The sequence below is a fragment of the Trichosurus vulpecula genome, chromosome 4, assembly GCF_011100635.1.
Source record: "Trichosurus vulpecula isolate mTriVul1 chromosome 4, mTriVul1.pri, whole genome shotgun sequence".
NCBI lineage: Eukaryota > Metazoa > Chordata > Mammalia > Diprotodontia > Phalangeridae > Trichosurus > Trichosurus vulpecula.
In genome coordinates this window covers 203,015,478-203,035,750 of record NC_050576.1, presented here as the reverse complement: position 1 = coordinate 203,035,750, position 20,273 = coordinate 203,015,478, and the positions used below count along the sequence as shown (strand labels likewise).

The 20,273-nt window shown below is 42.2% G+C and overlaps 1 protein-coding gene across 2 annotated transcripts in view; it reads right to left on the bottom strand.

The window, feature by feature from the left end:
• Nucleotides 1-20,273, bottom strand: part of SLC39A11 (solute carrier family 39 member 11) — a 499,961-nt gene that overhangs the window by 107,460 nt on the left and 372,228 nt on the right. For both annotated transcript variants that reach the window (XM_036755297.1, XM_036755296.1), the window contains exon 7: nucleotides 13,407-13,476. In XM_036755297.1, the coding sequence (XP_036611192.1) occupies nucleotides 13,407-13,476 (70 nt within the window). The remainder of the gene's footprint in view (nucleotides 1-13,406; nucleotides 13,477-20,273) is intronic.

Sequence of the window (20,273 nt, the reverse complement as noted above, 5' to 3'; positions counted from 1 at the left end):
CAGCTTCCTGAATCAGTGCATTCGTCTTGGCCACAGACAAGACTGTACATAAGCTGAGTCTAGATTCAATAAAGTGAAGCTGGATGGAATTTGCTAATTTCCTAGTTGCTGACTCACATGAACAGGTTGACAAACATATTTATACAGACACACAGTTATTTCTCTATTATAGACTTATTTCAATATTTCAAGGATGAATGATTTCATTGGGAAATTGTATGGTGTTTTCAATGGTTCCAGAGTGTTTAGCACTACAAATACCCATCTTTTTTAACATCAATATTCTCACAATGATGTGACAACAAAACATGGAACTCCAGGACAAAACTGTAGGGTGCCCAAAGGGCATGGTGACAACAAGTGGCTTAGCCTCTCCATGCTCCAAGTCAACATTCTATGACTCCAGCAGAATGAGTGGGAATCTGCATTGTTAGATTCCTCTTCATTTTAAATTTCCATTCTCATGAAATCATGGGTCTGCACTGTCCCCCCGCCAAAAAAAACCCCACATAGCTGGTAGTGTAGCAGGGAGTGAATTGGCCTGTAGTGGGGTTATTCCAGAGAACATATACCCAGACCTCTCCTGGAAACTTCTGGGGACTCTGGGTCATGGTTAGTCAGCATCTGGCAATGTTGGAGAGGACAACCCCCTGGCAGCTTCCCTCAGTGTGGTGGCTCAGTGCTGAAGGATGTGGGCACTCTGAAATTACAAAGCAACCCCCTAACTGACTGCTACATTGAAGGAGTTGATGACTCAGTGGATCTTTTACAAGAAGAGACAGTTCCCAGCTCAGTCGTTTTGCTTTGATTTTTCCATGTGGCAAGTAGTCACTCTCTCTGTGAGGAGGGTGGGAGATGGGTTGTGTTCCTTCACCCCCATTACAGGGGGTGTGGACTCAATTAAGCAAGGTAGCACCTGGCTCACACTTTGTGTTTTGTAGAGCAGGTGCCCTGAGATGCACATGTCCAGTTTCAAGAGGAACTTGTTAATTTAAGAGATCTAGAGGACCTAGGTACAATGAAAGGGGTGGGCTTCCAGTAGAAGGAACTGCCATGATGCAGAAGATGGCCACCAACAAGAGTACTGACTCAAGCCTGGATGTTTTATCAGAAGATGCATATTAGTAGTTGTTTAGAGAACGCAGAGCTTAAGTGAAATGTAAAATGCCTAATCACCAATCTTACAAACTGTTTTATGTTATGATGGGGTTTAAGCCTCTTGAGAAAGTATCATTCCACTTACTGAATCCTTTCTTAATTCTTATTGTCAATTCACGTTTGGGCGTTTTGGCATTTCTTTTGTGGGTAGGAAATAACTCTCTGTTCCATGCCTGATCAATATTATACCTTTCTACTTTCTTTTTTTTTTGGGAGGAAACCCTAGATATGAGCCTAAACCTATGCTAAAAGAAAATCATCCCAAGGGCGCTGGGTTGGGGATAAGGCTGCTAAGAGTGTGAGAAAAGAGAAGCTAGTCCCTTTCTCCCCAGGACTGAGCCTGAGTAGACCACATGCCTGGGGCCCCTTAGTGGAGAAGTCCCTGTGAGGCCCGTAGCAGTTCCTTGATATAATAGTAGAAAACCCAGGTCTTCTAATTTGCATTTTCCACTACACGCTGCGTCCCTCTAAGGCACAATACTTAATTGTGTCCATTCCAAAACCAAACATAAATCGCTCTAGATGAGTCACAGTTGTTGATTATCTGGTTTCTGTACCCCTTCATTCATATGGTGTTGACTGCACAGCTTCCTTCCACGGATGGCCATGTCAACCATCTGTGTTCCTGTTTTTTTTCCTAAAGAAATGCATTTCAGAAGGAAAACCTCCTTTAATATCCAGTTCTCTAAGCACACTGTGGCTTGGTTCAAAGATCCTTTCATGGAAAAGCCAAAAGAAAAAAAAATTCTATTGGAGCTGACTACAAAGAAGAACAAAATATGCCCCTCGTGGACTATCTCTTACTGGCCAAAAGATTTCATGGGTCAGGGAGTTTTGAATATGCTTCTGGGATAATTCCCTAAAATAAATGATATGTGCTATCTCAGCAGAGAAGTCAAGAGATTTTGTTTATCTTAACCACTGGTAGGAAGTGTGGTGCAAAGAAAAGAGACTGTGGAAAGTAGGGATTCAGAAGGACGGTGAAGTATCATGAACTAACACTAGATGGCAGCAGAGATACATAAGACATAGCCCGATGAACACTTTTCCAAGACACAGTTAACTATACATATTGTACAAAGATTAAAAAGAGGGGTCGCTAGGGAGGCTTGATTCTGCTCTCCTTAATCCCTTTTGAAACGGCTGCTGATGAGTTATAGTGGAGAGAGAGGATTTCTTGGCCTGCAGAAAATGTGAATCGACCAACAAGGAGTTATTAAATACCTACTATGTGCCACTGTGTTAAACATGTACAAATACAAAGAATCAAACAATCCTAATTTCCAATGAGTTTGCATTTCCCATCACTGGTACTGATAGTATACAAGTAATTTGGGGGAGGGAAGGGAAGGAAGAGAAATCAAATTTTCTAATGCCAAATCTCAGATAGCTGCTGCTTCCCTTCAACTAACATATCTCAAAAGAGTATTTCTATAATAATGCAGACTGTGATCCCTTGGTTACTGGTCTGTATGAGTTGCTATGGCTCCAAAAATCATCACCTGGAGGCTGACCTTCTGTCAGTGAATTCCCTCCAAATGAACAGAAAATAAATCTGGTCAACCTTCAGTTTTGTGGATGATCTGAAATCTTTTGAGGGGTTTATTGAAGGAATACTAAGACCGAGTCTCATGAGAATAAGAGTAACTGTAAATGGTTTCATCTTAGAAAAAAATAGTTGCAGAGTTGGGAGTGGGGAGGGAGAGATACACTGATGCTAGCCATGGGGGAATTGAGTGAATCACACTGACTCCATCTTGTGACTCAATTCTGGATCTAGTTCAGTTCCCTTTCTATTCAATCATGGGCCTAATTTAATTTCTGTCTTGTAATAAAACTTCATTCAATTATGGGAGTTGTGAGAAAACTTTCTTGCATTGTTTGAACCCAGTCCTGCAAGGCGGGAAGCTGGATCACCTTTACCAGTTTCTCAGAGACCCTTAACTAAGGAACTAGGTTATGCTGACCAGAAACCCAGTCAGATCCAAAGACTGATGCAAAGAGTTTTCTCACAATTTTACATCTGAAGCAATCCCTGCGTCTTATCTGAAAAATGGCACCATACTGGTCAATCGAATTTCCATGTTCCTTTGACTGAAAACAGACACTTGAGGAAGTGGGACACCTCCTTCTCTGATTTCAGGGAATTGTCCCTGTTATCTCTCTCCCTCCCAACTTGGAAAGCCCCTAATCTTTCCTCCCATTAGAAATCGAATTACCTAATTTTGTATTCTGGTTAGTTGTTTTCTTTTAATTAATTGGTCTTATTGGACTAATTGTCTTCGATGCCTAAAAATCTGCCTTCCCTTATATTCAGGGTTCAGTGCCAAGCTGAGGAGGCTTGGTCACAATTAGCTATGCATTGGCATGCATTTCTTAATAAATCAATACACTCAGGAGTTCAAACCTTTATTTCCTCAGTCAGTTCATCTTTCACCTGCTACATCCAGACTGAGGGCATAAATCAGATCAAGGCCAGAGTCCCATTAGGAGAGGGGGCAACTGAGCCCTTGCCTCCCCAGGTGTTAGAGGGAAGACACAAAGCAGGTAGAGTATCTGCCTCCTAGAGTCAATGTGCTGGGGAAACACCTGTTCCTTCTTAGTTATGGCTCTCTGTGGATAATAAAAATTCCTTTCTCAATCACACATACATTCCACCTGCATGTGCTACCAGCACCTCAAACTCGGCATGGTTAAAACCAACCTCACTGTTTTCCCTGATAAGTGGGTTCCTATACCTGTATCTGTTAATAGTACCACCATCGTTCCAGTCACCCAAGCTGGAAGCCCCCCTAGCTCTCCCTCGTCCAACCACATCCGATCAGAATTTTTGTAACAACCTCTTACCACCCATCAATCCTTTTTTAGGAGGCATCTGGCCTAATACAATAGCTTCCTAATACCTCCACTGTCTCTCCACCTCTAATCTATCCTATAAGCTTGATGTCTGGCTTAGCTCTATCCATATTGCTTCCCAGTTCAAAAACGGCTCCCCAATGACAATAAAATAAACTCTACACTCATCTTAGCATTAAAAATCCTCCACCTTTGATTCCTGGTTTACACTTTCAGCCTTAGCTGGGTATCTGCTCCCCTATACACAACCTATCTTCCAGCCAAGCTGGTCCATTCTTCTCCTCCCTGGCATCTCCATTGTGCCTCCATGCTTCTGTTCATACCATTCCTTCTACTTGAATATGCGCTTTCTCTCCTTGTCCCTAATACCTTTTGAAATTCTGACCACCCTTTAAGGCCTAGGTAAATGTCACTTCCCCCATGAAGCCCTTTCTTTTTTTTTCTTCTTTTTTTTGAGGCAATTGAGATTAAGTGACTTGCCCAAGGTCACATAGCTAGTATCTGAGGCCGCATTTGAACTCAGGTCCTCCTGACTCCAGGGCCAGTGCTCTATCCACTGAACGACCTAGTTGCCCCATGAAGCACTTTCTTATGATACCAAGTAGAAGTAATCTCTCTTGTCTCTGCTATAGAACTTAGTTTGTAACCACTTGGTCAGCTAGCATTCATTAGGTACCCACCAGTGCTGGGCACTGGGCTGAGTGCTAGGGATACAAAGAAAGGTCAAATACAGTTCCTGGTCCCAAGGAGCTCCCAGTCTAATGTGAGATCTGTGTAAAGATGCCACTCACATGGCATTTCTCGTATTCTGCCGCCCTTTGTAGCAACTCATGTATAAATCTTATCTTCCCCCACTAGAGTACAAGAATCTTTGGGGCTGAGATCGTTCTTGGAGAAGGAGTCAATAACTATAGTGAATTTAAATACATCTTCTGAATAGTCCTGAAACATGAACAAACATGCTCTGAAATTAGAAATACTGAGTACATGGCATAGTCAGGCATGGTAAGGTGGGGGATGGTTCAGGGTAGTGCTTCTTGAACTTTTTGGTCTCAAGACCCCTTTATATAATTCTTTAAAATGACTGAGGACCTCAAGGAGCTTTTATATGTAGACTATAGAAATAATCTTAGTATTATTACGAAAATAGTTTTGACTTCATGGAGTCCCTGAAAGGGTCTCAGAGACTCCCAGAGTCAGAAGACCACACTTTGACAATAGCTTTAGTAGAGTAATACATACATACAATACCAAAATATCTGTGATTTCACATCTTGGGGGAAGTCACTCTACCAACTCCATTACTTAGTTTATCAGTCCTGAGCCTCATAGACATTAAGTGACTTACCCAGAGTTACATAACTAGTAAGTGGGGATGGGGCAAGGGAGGAAGAAGACATTTGAATCCAGATCTTTCTCACTCTATCCACTACATCACGATGGCCTCTAAAGCAGACTTTATAAATAAATAAAATCTATGAAAAATGAGCATTTGCTTTCTTGGTTTCCCTTGAGAGATGCTGGCTTCCTTAGTCCTGTCTAGCATGGTGCATTGAACATAGCACCTGACAGTCAACAGATACTTGTTAGAAGAATGAACGACAAAGGATGAGCTAAGAAAAAAGCAGGTGCCTGCAGCATAATTTATGAAAAAATCATCTCAACAAGATATTTTATTCAGCACCTACATTGTACAAAGAACTGTACCCACTGTACCCAGATGTACTCAACACACTGGGGATTACAGGAAGGAGGGGGAGGCAGGGAGCAGGGGGATAGCTTGTCTTTCCTCATCGGGGTCAGGGATTTTGTGCCTGCTCAGTGGCTAAAACCACTCTGATAATCTGGCAGCTGAATGTTTTCTCACTCAGCTCCTGGACAAGAACAAATGTGGGTGGACTTAATACAGGTTACTGGGCACCAAATAATGAGGCAGAAGTTTCTTCCTTGCTAAGGTAGTGCTTCTATGAGACAAGCGGCCACAACAATGTGCTGACACATTTTAGCCTATCTCCTGCTCAGAGCCAAAGAATATTAGAGCTGGGAAGGGGCTTGAAGATTATCTAGCCCATGGATTCCTATCCTGGGGTCTGTGAACTATTTTTTTTTATTAGACACCTGGGTTTAAGTGATTTGCCCAGGGTCACACAGCTAGCAAGTATCTGAGGCTGCATTTGAACTCAGTCCTCCTGACTCCAAGGCTGGAACTCTATCCACTGCACCACCTAGCTGCTCCATGTGAACTTGTTCTTAAAAAGTATTTTGGTAACTGCATTTCAACAGAATTGGTCTCCTTTGTAATCTGTTTTATTTCATTCATTTAAAAACAATCTAACGAGTCCATAGGCTTCACAAGATTGCCAAAGGGGTCAAGAAGCCTTGATCTAGTCCATCCCCACATTATGTCCCCTCCATTTTGCAGATGAGGAAACCAAGGCCCAGAGAAGCTGAGGAAAAATCAAAATGTCTAATGCTGATTGATTCTCAAGTAGCATCTGCTTCCGTTCCTCAACATATCTCAAAAGATCATCGCTTGCATTGGCACGATCATTTCAGCACCACTGAAGGTTTCAGTCCCTCCACATCTGTATGACTTTCTATCCTCCCCCCCCCCCAAAAAATCATCAGTTGCCTAAGGCCACATGTCTAGTAAGAGGCAGAGCCAGGACAAGAGTCTCAAAGGCCAGATTCCCAGTACTAGACTCTTTCCCTACACTGTGGTGCTCTACTTGCACAATGATTACAGATGGACAGTGCCTCCTTATTCTCTGGAATAAACACTGTAATACCAAAAGAAGGTACATGATGAGGCCAAGGCATCTGTCTACATCAGGCTTGGGGATGAAGGAAACTCCTCTGCTCAGTTCACTAATGACTTATGGAAGCAAGACTCTCCTTCCAATCTGATCCATTTCCACAAAGACCAGTCACCGCTGTCCAGGAGGTCACATTCTACTAGGTGGACTGGAGCCTTTGCTGTCTGAGTGGGCCCCCTGCACTCAATTTAGGCAGGCTGCTTTGTAAGTGTTCACTCACACATCTTTTTCATGAATGTAGGCTTTGTCTCGCCAACTGGTACATAAGCCTCCTGAGGGCAGGGACCATAGGTACTGTTTTCAACTCACCCTGAAAAATTCTCAAGCTTCACTCTGATCCTTCTGAGGACAGGGACTTGGATGTAGATTAAATGTGAATCACACCACAAGTAGGGTGATATCCCCAACAAAATAAACTATAGTCAAGCAGCATTTCACAGTTTGTCCCATGAGAAACTGGGAAGTATCCAACATCCTCTGCCCTTGCCATGATAGTGTCTAACTCTCTGATGTTAGTTTTTTCTCCAAGTATGATGTTGTCACCTGCCAAGTCAAGCCTGAACCCCTCTTCTCCTACCCAGTGAGTTAATCTGGTGCTGAGGTTAGGGGCGAGTGAGTAGAGGTGCTCAGGTAGGAAGAGTGCCTGAGGGGTGGGCTGCTACACATTTCAGCCTTCTAGGACTCACCAGGGTTCTGGGAGAAGGAAAAAGTGGGGGAAAAAGGCAAGTGTATTTATGAATGGAAAAAAAGGGAGATCTGAGGAGAGAACGACAAGCCACCTCTTACCTGGAAAAACTACTTGCTTTCTTTCTTTCTCATTAATTACTTATCCAATCTCTACAAGAACAGAAGTCGGCTGTGTAGGAAGCCCCGCAGGACTGAGGCCCTGTGGTGATACCAGCAAAGCCCAGAAATTTGTACCACATTCTACCCTGCTTCTCTCCTTCCCCCCGACACAGTTACTCATTTAGCAGTCACATGACGATATGCCAAATGATTGATTTCCCCTTTTAATTAAACCCCTATTTTATTCCAATCAGTGTCATTCAGTTTAGTGTGATTTCATAGGGGTAACGATTATTTCTTTTATACTTGTTTAGTCAGCATAATCAATAAAAATTAATGCATATTTTGATATCATATATTTAGGAATAATTAGACATGGTTAGATAGATTCTTTTTTAAAATTTAAGGCCCCAAAACTTTAAACCACAAGTTATGAAGTTCACTTGCTTAACCATAGGATACTGACTACAAGCCCTCCACTCTTTTGGACCCCTCGACTGCCACCCTTTTTTTTTTTTGCCTAATCATTATGACCAAATCCTATGTGGTCAAGATGATCTCATGATATGGAAAGTTCCCCAATTATTTCTGTTGCCCCTCCGCCCTTTGTCATCACCCTCTCTTGCTCAACATGAGGACACACCCATCCTATGACTGCTTGGTCAGTGAAGATGACCCTTGTCTTGCCCATCTCATGGCCACCAGGTCCTCCTAACTTCAGGACAGTCAAGATTCAGGTCTATCAACCAATAAAATTTTACTCTGCCTCATCTGTACATCTGGGTGTCAAGCATTATAGAAATCAGGCCCTAGAGAAAGGGGGCATCTCAGATCATGAGGAAGATCTGAGGTCCCATTCATTAAAGTGGGCCATGTTCCTCTAATAAATGGTTATTCACTCAGAGCTCTGCCTCAGTGGTTTTTCTTCAGATTGAACATTTTTGCAGCCCATAATGGGATGCTAACACTCACGTCCTACCCACTGTGAATCCTGGCTTAGAATTTGTGAAGTCAGAATTGGGCGGTTTGGGGCAAGGACAGGGGTATAAAACAGGGTTGGAGGTACTCCAGTTCCAGGTCCAAAAAAGAACCATTCATAAAATCATCAGCATTTTCAAGTGACCATGGAATGGCAAACCAGGGCTGAAACCTGGGATGTTCTCTGTTGATAATCTACCAATGCAGTCCTCTCCTGCACTGTGTACAAGCATTCTAGAGATCAAACTAGGCTTGGTGGTGATGCCTAGAATGCACTGCTGATACAGCTCAAGCACCACCTTTTGCATGAAGTATTTGCTTATCCTCTCAATGGCTAGCACCTCAACCCACAAGGTAATCTCTGTGTGTGTGTGTGTGTGTGTGTGTGTGTGTGTGTGTGTAAAATACTCATGCAGGGACATAGTGCTGAAGTTATGAAAATCAGAAGAACCTAGATGGATGAAGGATAGCCAACCTGGGCCCCTACTCAAAATGGAGGTCTCAAGAGGAACTTACTAATGTGAGAAGGACATGGTGGAGAGATATTCTAGGGTATGGTGGGGAAAGCTGTGCCAAAGAATACTGGATATTGAGCCAGGAAAAGCCACCCACTCAGCAGGCTTAAAAGTACAGACAAAGTCTCTGCCTTCTCCTTGCTTGAGACTTTGCCAGCTCTCCCTAAGACTTAGAGTGAAGGTAGAGAGGTGACCTCTCTTCTGTCACCCAACCCCAGCAGCAGCTGTGGTGGCTATGTGCACAAAGCAACAAGGACATGTGCTTAATTAGGTGAGCCTGAGGCTGGATTTCAAGCCCCTGGCTGCTGCTTCTGCTTGGTGTTTCTTTTTCTGAGCACAGGTAATGGAACGGTGCTCCCGAGACAGATGTCTGTAGCTTTGGCAGGAGCTCAAGAGCTAGGGCATTCCAAGTCCAGGGGCTGACTGGCAGTGGGAGATGCTTCCCAATTTCCACTCCTGGAGGACCCTGATGAGATCCTCCTGGAACACCAAACCCCAAGCCATGATGCATGGCTACAAGAGCTAAACCTGATCATTTGGTTCAGATGGAAGTGACAATGAAATCTGGTCATCAGTCTCACAAACCTCTGGGGTGTGATTTCCCAGTAACAGAGGTGAAAGGTAACATGGGTTTCTGCATCTGTTTAGAAGGGATGAGTCCTTTGTGAGAGACTTCTATTTCATGTTTTAAGTGTTTGTTAATATACACAAGGATCTTTGGCATCTCCTTTGCCACTTATTTTGGCGATGAAGGAAATAAATAGCTGCTCTATACCTGATATCCAATACTTTGGACGCTAAGTAGCTTTTCCTGAACAAGATCTTGTGAATTCCTTTTCAATGACCCTAGACATGATTAAGCTTGATTTATGATTAAGACATGGCTAAGCTTTATTTAAGAGATCTTCCTGGGGCTTTTAAGCTAGGATGAGGGCATAAGGAGCCAGAGAGTGTAAAGAAAATATTGGAATCCACTCTTTTTGGGGTCAGGCCTGCCCCTACCATGAACTCCAGTTCACCTAATTCCCAAATCAGGATCCCCCTGTGGGAAAGGGTGCCCTTTGGCAGGGCCAAGATTTGAACCCAGTTCCTGTGACTCCAAACCCATCCTTCTTTTCACTGTACCTTCCACCAGCCCTCTACAGCCTTTCTCTTTTCCCAAGCTTTGTCTGTCTCTACTGTTTTCCATAGACCAGAAAAACAGTGGCATAATTAGCTACATTATTAGGGCTACAACCATATTCCTTACAATCCTAAAAGCAAAACAAGCAGCCTACATTTCACCCTTATTATTAGTCTTTGATGTTTTGTCCAGAATTGTCATCAATATAGAAATAAATAGCTATGTCAGGAATATAGTATGAATAACTTTAAAGTGGCTTTAAAAACCAAGTCAGATAGGATGACTGGCATTAAAAGGAAGAGTCACATAATGTATAATGTCTGGTTTTTATGTAGTGCCGTCTGCATAGCACTTTTATGTATTCTGAAGTATTTCACATACATTAATAACCTAGATAGGGGAAGATAAGTCAGAATCCAAAAAGATCTTGACAGGCTAGAGTACTGGATTGAATCCATTGAGATGAAATCGAATAGAGATAAATATAAAGCACTAAAGAAATCAATTTCACAAGTAATAATAGTAATAACTTTTACATAGCGCCTACTATGTGCCAGGCACCGCACTAATTATTCTCATTTGGTCCTCACAACAACCCTGGGAGGTAGATGATGTCATTATCCCCATTTTACAGATGAGGAAACTAAGGCAAATGCAGGTTAAGTGACTTGCCCAGGGTCACACAGTTAGTGTGTGAGGCCACATTTGAACTCAGGTCTTCCGGATTTGAGACCCGGCACTCTACCTACTTTGCCACCTACCTGGGAGGCAGCACACTGTACAGTGGTTTGTTCTCAAAAGATCTGAGGGTTTTGGTGGCCCAAAAGCTAACAGCACCTTGGTCTGAGTTAAGAGAGGCCGAGATTCCAGGAGAAGTGCTAAAGCCTCTGTCCCCTGCCCTGGTCAGATCTCATCTGTGGTACTGTGCTCAGTTCTGGGAGCCATCATTCAAAGGGGCCATTGATAAGGTGGAGTGTGTCCAGAGGAGGGTGATGTGGATGGTGAGGGGCTTCGAGTCCGTGACATACAGGGATCAATGGAAGGAGCCGATCACATTTAGCCTGGAGAACAGAAAACTCAGGATGGGCATAAGGGCTGTCTGTCTTCAAGTATTTGAAAGGTTGTCATTTGGGGACAGCTAGGTAGTTCAGTAGATAGAGCATCTGGCCTGGAGTCAAGATGATTCATCTTCATGAGTTCAAATTTGGCCTTGGACACTTCCTAGATGACCCTGAGCAAGTCACTTAACCCTGTTTGCCTCAGTTTCCTCATCTGTAAAATGAGCTGGTGAAGGAAATAGCAAACCACTCCAGTATCTTTGCCAAAAAAACTCCAAATGAGGTCACAAAGAGTCAGACACGACTGAAATGACTAAAAAACAACTACATTTGGAAGAGGGATTAAATGTTCTGCTGGCCCCAGACGGGAGAATTAGGAGCAATTGCATGGAAGCTGCAATAGGGCAAATTTGGATTTGAGATTAGGAAATCTCTCTAAAAATGAGAATTGCCCAAAAGGGAAGTGGGCTGCCTCCAGACATCACAGGTTTCTTGTCTTTGGAGGTGTTTAAGCAGAGACTAGAAGATATCTTGTCAGGTATATTATAGCAGAGGTCCTTTTAGGGCTTGGGTCGGACTAGACAGATGGTCACAGAGGTCCTTTCCAAATATTAAATGCTATGATTCTGGGAATGTCTCATTCGATTCTCACAACCCCATGAGGTAGATCGAAGGATTTCTCCCTACATTTAGAGTTAGTCACCCAGTCAATAAAAATGATTAAGAGCTTACTATGTTCCAGGCACTGTGTTAAGTCCTGGAGATACAAAGAAAGGCAAAAGACTGTCTTGACCCTCGAGGAACTCACAGTCTAATGTGGGGAGACAACATGCAAACGACTATGTACAAACAAGCTATAATTGTGATAACCAGAGATAATCAGCAAGGGGAAGGTACTAGGCTTATGGGGGATCAGGAAAGGCTTCCTATAGAGGGTGGGATTTTAGCTTGGGTTTTATAGGTGAGGGGTCAAAGACATAAAGATGTGAAAGGACTTCAATGCATGATGTAGAGAGGCAAAAACTCCAGAATGGGTACATTTAACCTCAACCACCCATGACTACGCAGTGCTTCCGTGACTCCCTGTAACAGAGGTATCACACACGTGTCCCTTAGCTAACACCTAGCCTGGAGAGACTTTTTGCAGTCTCCAGTAGCCCTGGGAATCTAGCATTCAGAGTTAGGGTGGTGTTGTGAATAGAATGCTGGAGTCAGAAAGATCCAGGTTCAAATTCTGCCTCTAACACTTAGATAAGTGACCATGGATGCTTAATTTCTCTAAGCCTCCTTTTCTTCATCTGTAAGACAGAGGTAATGCCTGTAGTAACTACCTCCTTACAACGCTCTTGTGTGACTCAAACGAGGGAATGTATGTAAAGTACTTTGCAAAATTTAAATTCTTCTATAAATGTTGGGTACTGGTATCATTATTCACTGTTTCCACACATACTAGCATGGGTATAAAGTTAGAGTGCCACCAAAAATGTGCTTAGTGCCTCTCTTAGCCCACGTTCCTGATTCCTAAGTGGACCACGGAGGGTAATGAAATTAACATTGGCCTCTCATGAAGTCTTTTTTTCTTTTTAACTGGGTAATCCCTATTTTACCCAGGCTGGAGGTACAGCAGCCACATCCCACTGCTGATCAACATGGAATCTCTGACCTGCTCGGTCTCCGACACAGGCCGGCTTGCCCCCTTTAGGTGGCCTGATGGCCCCCAATCCTGGAGGCTCGCTATATTGGTGCAGGACCTAACACAGACACCTCATCAGCTTTCCCTAATGCGGCTCAGATGCACTCAAGCGATGCACTAGCCTCAGCCTCCCAGTACAAGGAAATACACTCGTGCACCACCATGAAGTCTTTCTTCTGGGCTGCCCGTCCCTTCACTCAGTGGACTACGGTGAAATGAGGATGGAGGCTGATATTTTGGGGCTGCTTCTCTGTCCCACTCTACTCTGTAGCCCTCAAATACATGGTATGGAAGAAAAGCTGGCGAAGATCTCACTCAGGCCTAGAAAGTTAACAGACCTAGATAATTATTCAGTGAGTCAGTTAATAAGTGTCTCTATATGCCCCTCCTGGGGGCGGCGTGCTGTGCTGAGAACTGACTTACCTGGCGCTTTCAAAGGTGGCAGACGCAGTCTTTCCAACGGCCCCAAATCCAACTCCAACAGCAAGACCCTCTAAAAGAGACACAAAGCGAAGGCCCTTATGGTTAGGAGTCAATGCCCGGAAGTCCATGTCCATTCTTCATGATACTATCTGTTGACTACACACCATGGTCATCGTTACGACAGATCACATTCCTGCAGCACTGTATGATTTTATAATAATGATAGTAATTGTTACATATTACACCTGAAAGCTTGCAACATGGTCTATATCCTTTATATCATTTGATATACACAGTAAACCCAGCAGAGAGGTAAGTTCTACAGGTTTTATTATCCTGATTTTACAGGCGAAGAAACTGAGGCAGAGAGAACTTAAGTGGTTTGTCCATGGTACACAATCAGAAAATGTCAGAGGCAGGATTTGAACCCAGGACTTCATGACTCAAAGTCCAGCACTCTATCTCCTATGACATGGCAATGACTCTCTCTCTAAAATTTCCCCCTCAGCAATTCTATGAGATCTGTAGTGAAAGCAGTATTATCCCCATTTTATTGATGAAAAAAAAACAGGGGCTCAGAGTGTTTGTGACTTGCTCATGGTCAGTTAGTGAGCATCAGAGATCGGGCTTGAATTCAAGTCTTCTCAAAAATCAGATTCTCTTTCCCTTACAGCGTGCTGCCTGTGATTGTGAAAATCACGCGCCTTTTAAGTACTTCTTGGTGGAAAATCATCATGTTCTTGAGGGAACAATTTTTTTTTTTTATGGCAGAGCCAAGAAATTCTTAAAAATCAAGACAGAACTCCTTTGCCCTCATCACTTTCTGACATGTATCACATTTATTTGGCTGTATCTCCCCAGGAGAATTTAAGCTCCTTGAAGAACAGAATTTTGTTAACTATTGTCTTTATCTCTAATATACAACATGTTGCTTTTTTTGTTTGCTTGTTTTCAACATCCACTTTTATAAGATTTTGAGTTCCAAATTTTTTTCTCCCTCCCTCCGCACCCTACTTCCCCAAGATAGCAAGCAATCTGATATAGGCTATACACATACAATTATATTAAACATATTTTCACAATAGTGAAAAGAAGAATCAGAACAAAAGGGAAAAACCATGAGAAAGAAAAAAAAAGAAAATAGCATGCTTCAATTTGTATTCAGACTCCATAGTGCTTTTTCTGGATGTGGGTAACATTTTCCATCATGAGTCTTTTCCAATTGTCTTGGATCACTGTATTGCTGAGAAGAGTTAAGTCAATCACAGTTGGACATTGCATAATGTTTTTGTTACTGTATACAATGTTCTCTTGGTTCTGCTCACTTCACTCAGCATCAGTTCATGTAAGTCTTTCCAGGTTTTTCTGAAATCTTCCTGCTCATCATTTCTTATAGCACAACAGTATTTCATTATATTCATATAACCCAACTTGTTCAGCCGTTCCCCAATTGATGGACATTCCCTCAATTTCCAACTGTTTGCCACCATAAAAAGAGCTGCTGTAAATATTTTTGTACACAACATGTTGCTTTTTGAACACAGTGGGTTCTTGATAATTATTTGCTGCATAAATGAGCTGATCTGGGAAAGGATACACCATTGGTGTTGGAGGGCCAGGGTTCAAATGTCAGCTTTGCTACTTACTGTCTGACCTTTGGAAAGTCACTCAGCCTTCATGTTCCTCCATTTCTGCTTTTGTTAAGATGAGAAAGTTGGGCTAGATAATATAAGAGCCTAAGAGCACAGTGCTTGGCATGGAGGGAGTTCTTAATAAATGTTTATTCACTTGTTGTTGACTATATTTTGGTATGGTCCATTCCGGAGACAGAGGGAAAGACAGGGATGACTTTTCCAAACATTGTCCAGGACCAAAATTCTAGGATTACATTCCAAGCTTGATACAGATTGGTCATAGGTTTACTACTGAAGTCCTTAGCTACTCTTAAACGAAAGGTTTATTTATGGGAAGCTATAAAGGAAAAGGGCTGCCTGTACCCAGTAGTCTGGGACAAAATAGGCAGAATAAATCACAGAACTTTCATTCATTCAAAATAAGCTTTAAGGGTCATCTAGTTCAGCCTCCCTATTGCTATGACCATGTATTCATAAGCCATAAGTTTGGGTGATTTTTAAAAAAATGTATAATTTATATTTATATTCATATTTTTTCCAATCATGTGTAAAAAGAATTTTTAACATTCATTTTCTAAAAATTTGAGTTCCAAATTCCCTCCTTCCTTGTCTTCCCTCCTTCCTCTTTGAGCAGGCAAGCACTTCAATATAGATTATACATGTGCAGTCATGCAAATCACATTTCCACATTAACTACATTACAAAAGAAAACACAGACCAAAAAACAAAAAATAAAGTGAAAAATAAGTATGCTTTGATCTGCATTCAGACTGTATCAGTTCTTTCTCTGGAGAAGGATTGTATCTTTCATCATAAGTCATTTGGAATTGTCTTAGATCATTGTCTTGATCAGAGTAGTTAAGTCATTCCTAGTTGATCGTCACACAATATTGCTGTTACTGTGTACAGTGCTCTCCTGGTTCTGCTCATTTTACTTTGCATCAGTTCATGTAAGTCTTTCCAGGTTTTTCAAAAGCATCCTGCTCATCATTTCTTATAACAAAATAATATTCCATTATAATCATATACCACTTGTTCAGCCATTCCCCAATTGATGGGCATCCCCTTAATTTCTAATTTTTTGGCATCACAAAAAGAGCTGCTATAAATATTTTTGTACATAAGTCATTTTCCTTTTTCTTTGATCTCTTTGGGGGTACAGACCTAATAGTAGTATTGCTGGGTCCAAGGGTGTGCAGTTTCATAGCCCTTTGAGTAGAGAATGGGTGGATCAGTTCATGACTCCACCAACAATGCATTCAACATCTGTCATTTTCCTTTTCTGTCATATTAGCCAATCTGATAAGTGTGAGAGTGTGACCTTTCTGACACAAGAAAGGGCTAATACACATTTCTGTGGTATGGTTACCACAGAAGGTCTTTGAGGATCCCTAAATAAAGGTTCTCTAATAACCTTCTCTCAATATATGTGCCTTGGGTTCTCTAATCAGGTAATGTGCAAGCCCTTAATGAGCCTAGATAGCCAGACCAGCTGTGCAACCAGATTTTCCAAACGCTGACAAGAGTATATATTTTCTCCTTTCTATTTTTAAGAGGTGCCTGAGATATACCTCTCGACATCGGATTTTTCTACCTACTGTGGGGATGGTCTCTCTTCCAACCCCTCCTAACCATTTAAACTAGGACTTGGGTTGAAGACACCAAAAACAACATTTCTCTCCTCAGTTTTTCTTGTATTAACTTCTTTACTTCCACCTGGCTACCAGTTATTTTATTGTAGGAAGGGATTCCTCCAGGAACCTTTAATAAAGGCCAGTGGCTAATAACAGCTAAAGTTCTATTTAGCACTAACTATGTACCAGGTACTGTGCACTTTACAATTATCTTCTCACTTGATCCTCACAAAAACCTCAGAGGTAAGTACTATTATTATCCCTATTTTATAGATAAGGAAACTGAGGCAAATGGAGGTTAAGTGACTTGTCCAGGGTCATACAGCTACTAAGTGTGTGAGTCCAGATTTGAACTCAGGAGGATGAACTCAAGTGTGTAAACTACCTCAAACTTGAGTTAGTGATTGAGAAAAGTCTAGACAGAGAACCACAAAGTCTTTCCAGGAAATCATGTGTATGCAAGAAACTGTACTAGATGGAGACACAAAAGAAGCAGAGAGATGAGAAGGCAACCAAGTGAGAGAAAAGGGAAATGAGGAACTGTCACCAGGCACAATGGGGAAGGAGGTTTATCTCAACAGGGAACCACAGCATGTAGGAGCAAATTGGATTTGGCCCTTTGTTGGCAGTGTCATGTAGCCTGTACAGGTTCCTATGGTAGGTGAGACCAGAGAGGAGTGTCTTGCTCATCTAGCATTCACTTTCCTAGGCAGCCACATCCAGGCTGGATCTCTAAGTCTGAAGGACTGTACAGGTGCCTGGGAAAGATGGTGATTCGTTGGAAAGAGAAAGGGAGTCATCCTGATTGTTCATGGGCTCAGGTTTCAATGTTTTGCATTTTTTTGTCAAATTAAATGAAATTCATCCAATATTCAATAGAAGCCGATGGCCCTTAGAGGGACACAAGCCAAATTCTGATTTTCCAAGGAAAATCTGGGTGGGATAATGGATCAGATACCAATGTGCCCAGTGGAGAGTCTAGGTAGGAAAAAATGAACCAAAGAGGTTATTAATTATTGAGAGGTCTCCAAGATTGAACTTGGGTCAACATAAACACCAAGTTTTAGTAATGGGCCAGATCACAGGCTACATACATATAATGCCTTATAAACTTTCTTTTGTAAACTTTTTATCTCCTCCAGAACCTAACACGGTACTCTGTGTTGAGCAGAAGCTTAACCAGGGTTTGTGGAATTGAAGGCAGCATGGTGTAATGAAAAGAGAACTATGAAAATGAAAATGAAAAGCTCTAATGAAAAGCTCTGCCTGGCCTACACCCCAAAGAGATCAAGGAAAGAGGAAAAGGTCAAATATGGACAAAGCTATTCACAGCAGTTCTTTTTGTGATGGCAAAGAACTGGAAGCCAAGGGGGTTCCCATCAACTAGGGAAGGGCTGAACAAGTTGTAGTATATGAATATAATGGAATACTACTGCGCCGTAAGAAATAAGGAAAAAGATGGTCACAAAGAGGCGTGGAAAGATTTCTGTGAACTGATGCAGAGTGAGTTGAGACAGAACTGAAGAACAATTTATACTATACCATCGCTATTACAAAAATGAAAAACTTTGAGAGACTTAAGGACTCTGACCAACTAAATGATCAGATATGATTCTAGAGGACTGATAACACAACAGAAACAACATGGCCCGCTTGATCACAGAGAGACGATGAGCTAGCATGCAGAATAAAAAATGCATTTTTGGATTTGAACAATATTGTTGTTGTTTTAATCATGTACAACTCTTCATGATCCCATTTGTGGTTTTCTTGGCAAAGATATAGAAGTGGTCTGCCATTTCCTTTTCCAGTTCATTTTATAGATGAGGAAACTGAGGCAAACAAGGTTAAGTGACTTGTCCAGGATCACACAGCTAGTAAGTGTCTGAGGCTGGATTTGAACTCAGAGCTTTCAGACTCTAGGACTGGTGTTCTATCCACTGCACTACCTAGCTGCCCTAAGTAATATGGGGCTATACTTTGCTTGACTGTGCTTAAGAGATATAGGGGCTCTGGATTCCTTGATTCTTCTCTCCCTCCTAATTTCCTTCCTCCTTTCTTTTTTTTCCTTCTTTCCTTCCAGATTGGAGGGGAGGAGAGTTAGGAGATAGGAAAAAAATGAATGTTTGATCATTGAAAAAAATAAAGCAAATTTTTTAAAAGGGAAAGAACACCAGATCTGAATTTAAAAGACTCAAATCACACCTCTGCAAATCAGCAGCTGGCTGATCATTTGCAAAATGGAGCTAGACTTGATTTCCAATGTCCCTTCCAATTCTAAAATTCTGCAAGTTTACGAAATGAATGGAAGCTATATACCTTTGAGGAAGGGCTTGGATAAACCTTCCATGTTTTCCAGTTTTTCTGATGTATCTTGCAAGGTCACCTGGGCCAGCCCCACAGAGGAAGGTGTGTATCAGTCAGCCAATAATAACAGATGGCTATCTCTTTCCTTCTTAAAGATCTCGGTCTAATTAGTGGGTCCTACCCTAATGGGGCCACAGCCAAGAGCACCAGAACTAGACCACAGCAGACCCAGTGTGGCTCAGTGGGAGCTGCTAAGCCAGCATTCTACTGGGCACTGAATGAATGCCCATCCATGTAGCTATTAGAGCCAGCATCTGAGCCAGCTGAACCCGCAGAGGAAATAATCACCACTTCCCAGGATGCTACAGTCAGACTACGTCCAGAGCCTCGTTCCCTCGGTCACAACCAGTAGCACTGCAGGACATTCTGTTCCAGAGCTAAGGAGTATTCCTGGCAACCTAGAATTTGTTGTGTGGATGCTGGCACTGGCACCAACTTCCATTTGGGAAAAGAAAGATGAAGGAATAATGAAGGACTGGGGGGTGGGAGGGAAGAAAACAATATGATAGTTACCAAGAAGGTATGCAGGATTAAAAACTTGGGAGTCAATCAAATGAAAGCCCAGCACACATCGAACCACAAAGAGAGTATAAATGACAGAATTAAGTCAAGTTCTGGAGATCAACAGATGGTGCAGAGAACCTGCTGGGTAGAAAAGGAACAGAGGAAAGCTATGGATTCGTGCTCACACCCCAGGTGCTCACCTAAAAGTGCAAATTAGGAAGGTAATTAAGACAAGAAAGCAACGTGACTGGAGCATTATTAATGTGTTCTTGGCTCTTAATTTTCTGCTACCAATTTTGGCAGAAAAAAAGTGAAAACAAGATGCCAGCCCTGGATTTAAAAGTTCTGATGCCTACTATGTGCCAGGCATGGTGTTAAGTGCTTTACAAATATCATCTCATTTACTCCTCACAATAACCCTGAGAGATAGATGCTATTATCCCCATTTTACAGTTGAGGAAACTGAGGCAGGCTTAGGGTCACAGGGCTCATAAATGTCCAAAATCAGATATGAACTTGGGTCGCCTGACTTCAGGCCCAGAACTCTACCCACTATGGCACCAAGCTTGCCTCAGAAAGGGATGGAAAGGAATGGCAACAAGCATTTATTAAGCATCTACTATGTGCCAGGCACTGTGCTACGTACTTTACAAATATTATCTCCATTGGTCCCCACAACAACCCTGTGAGGTAGACGTAATTACTAACATCCCCATTTCACAGTTAAG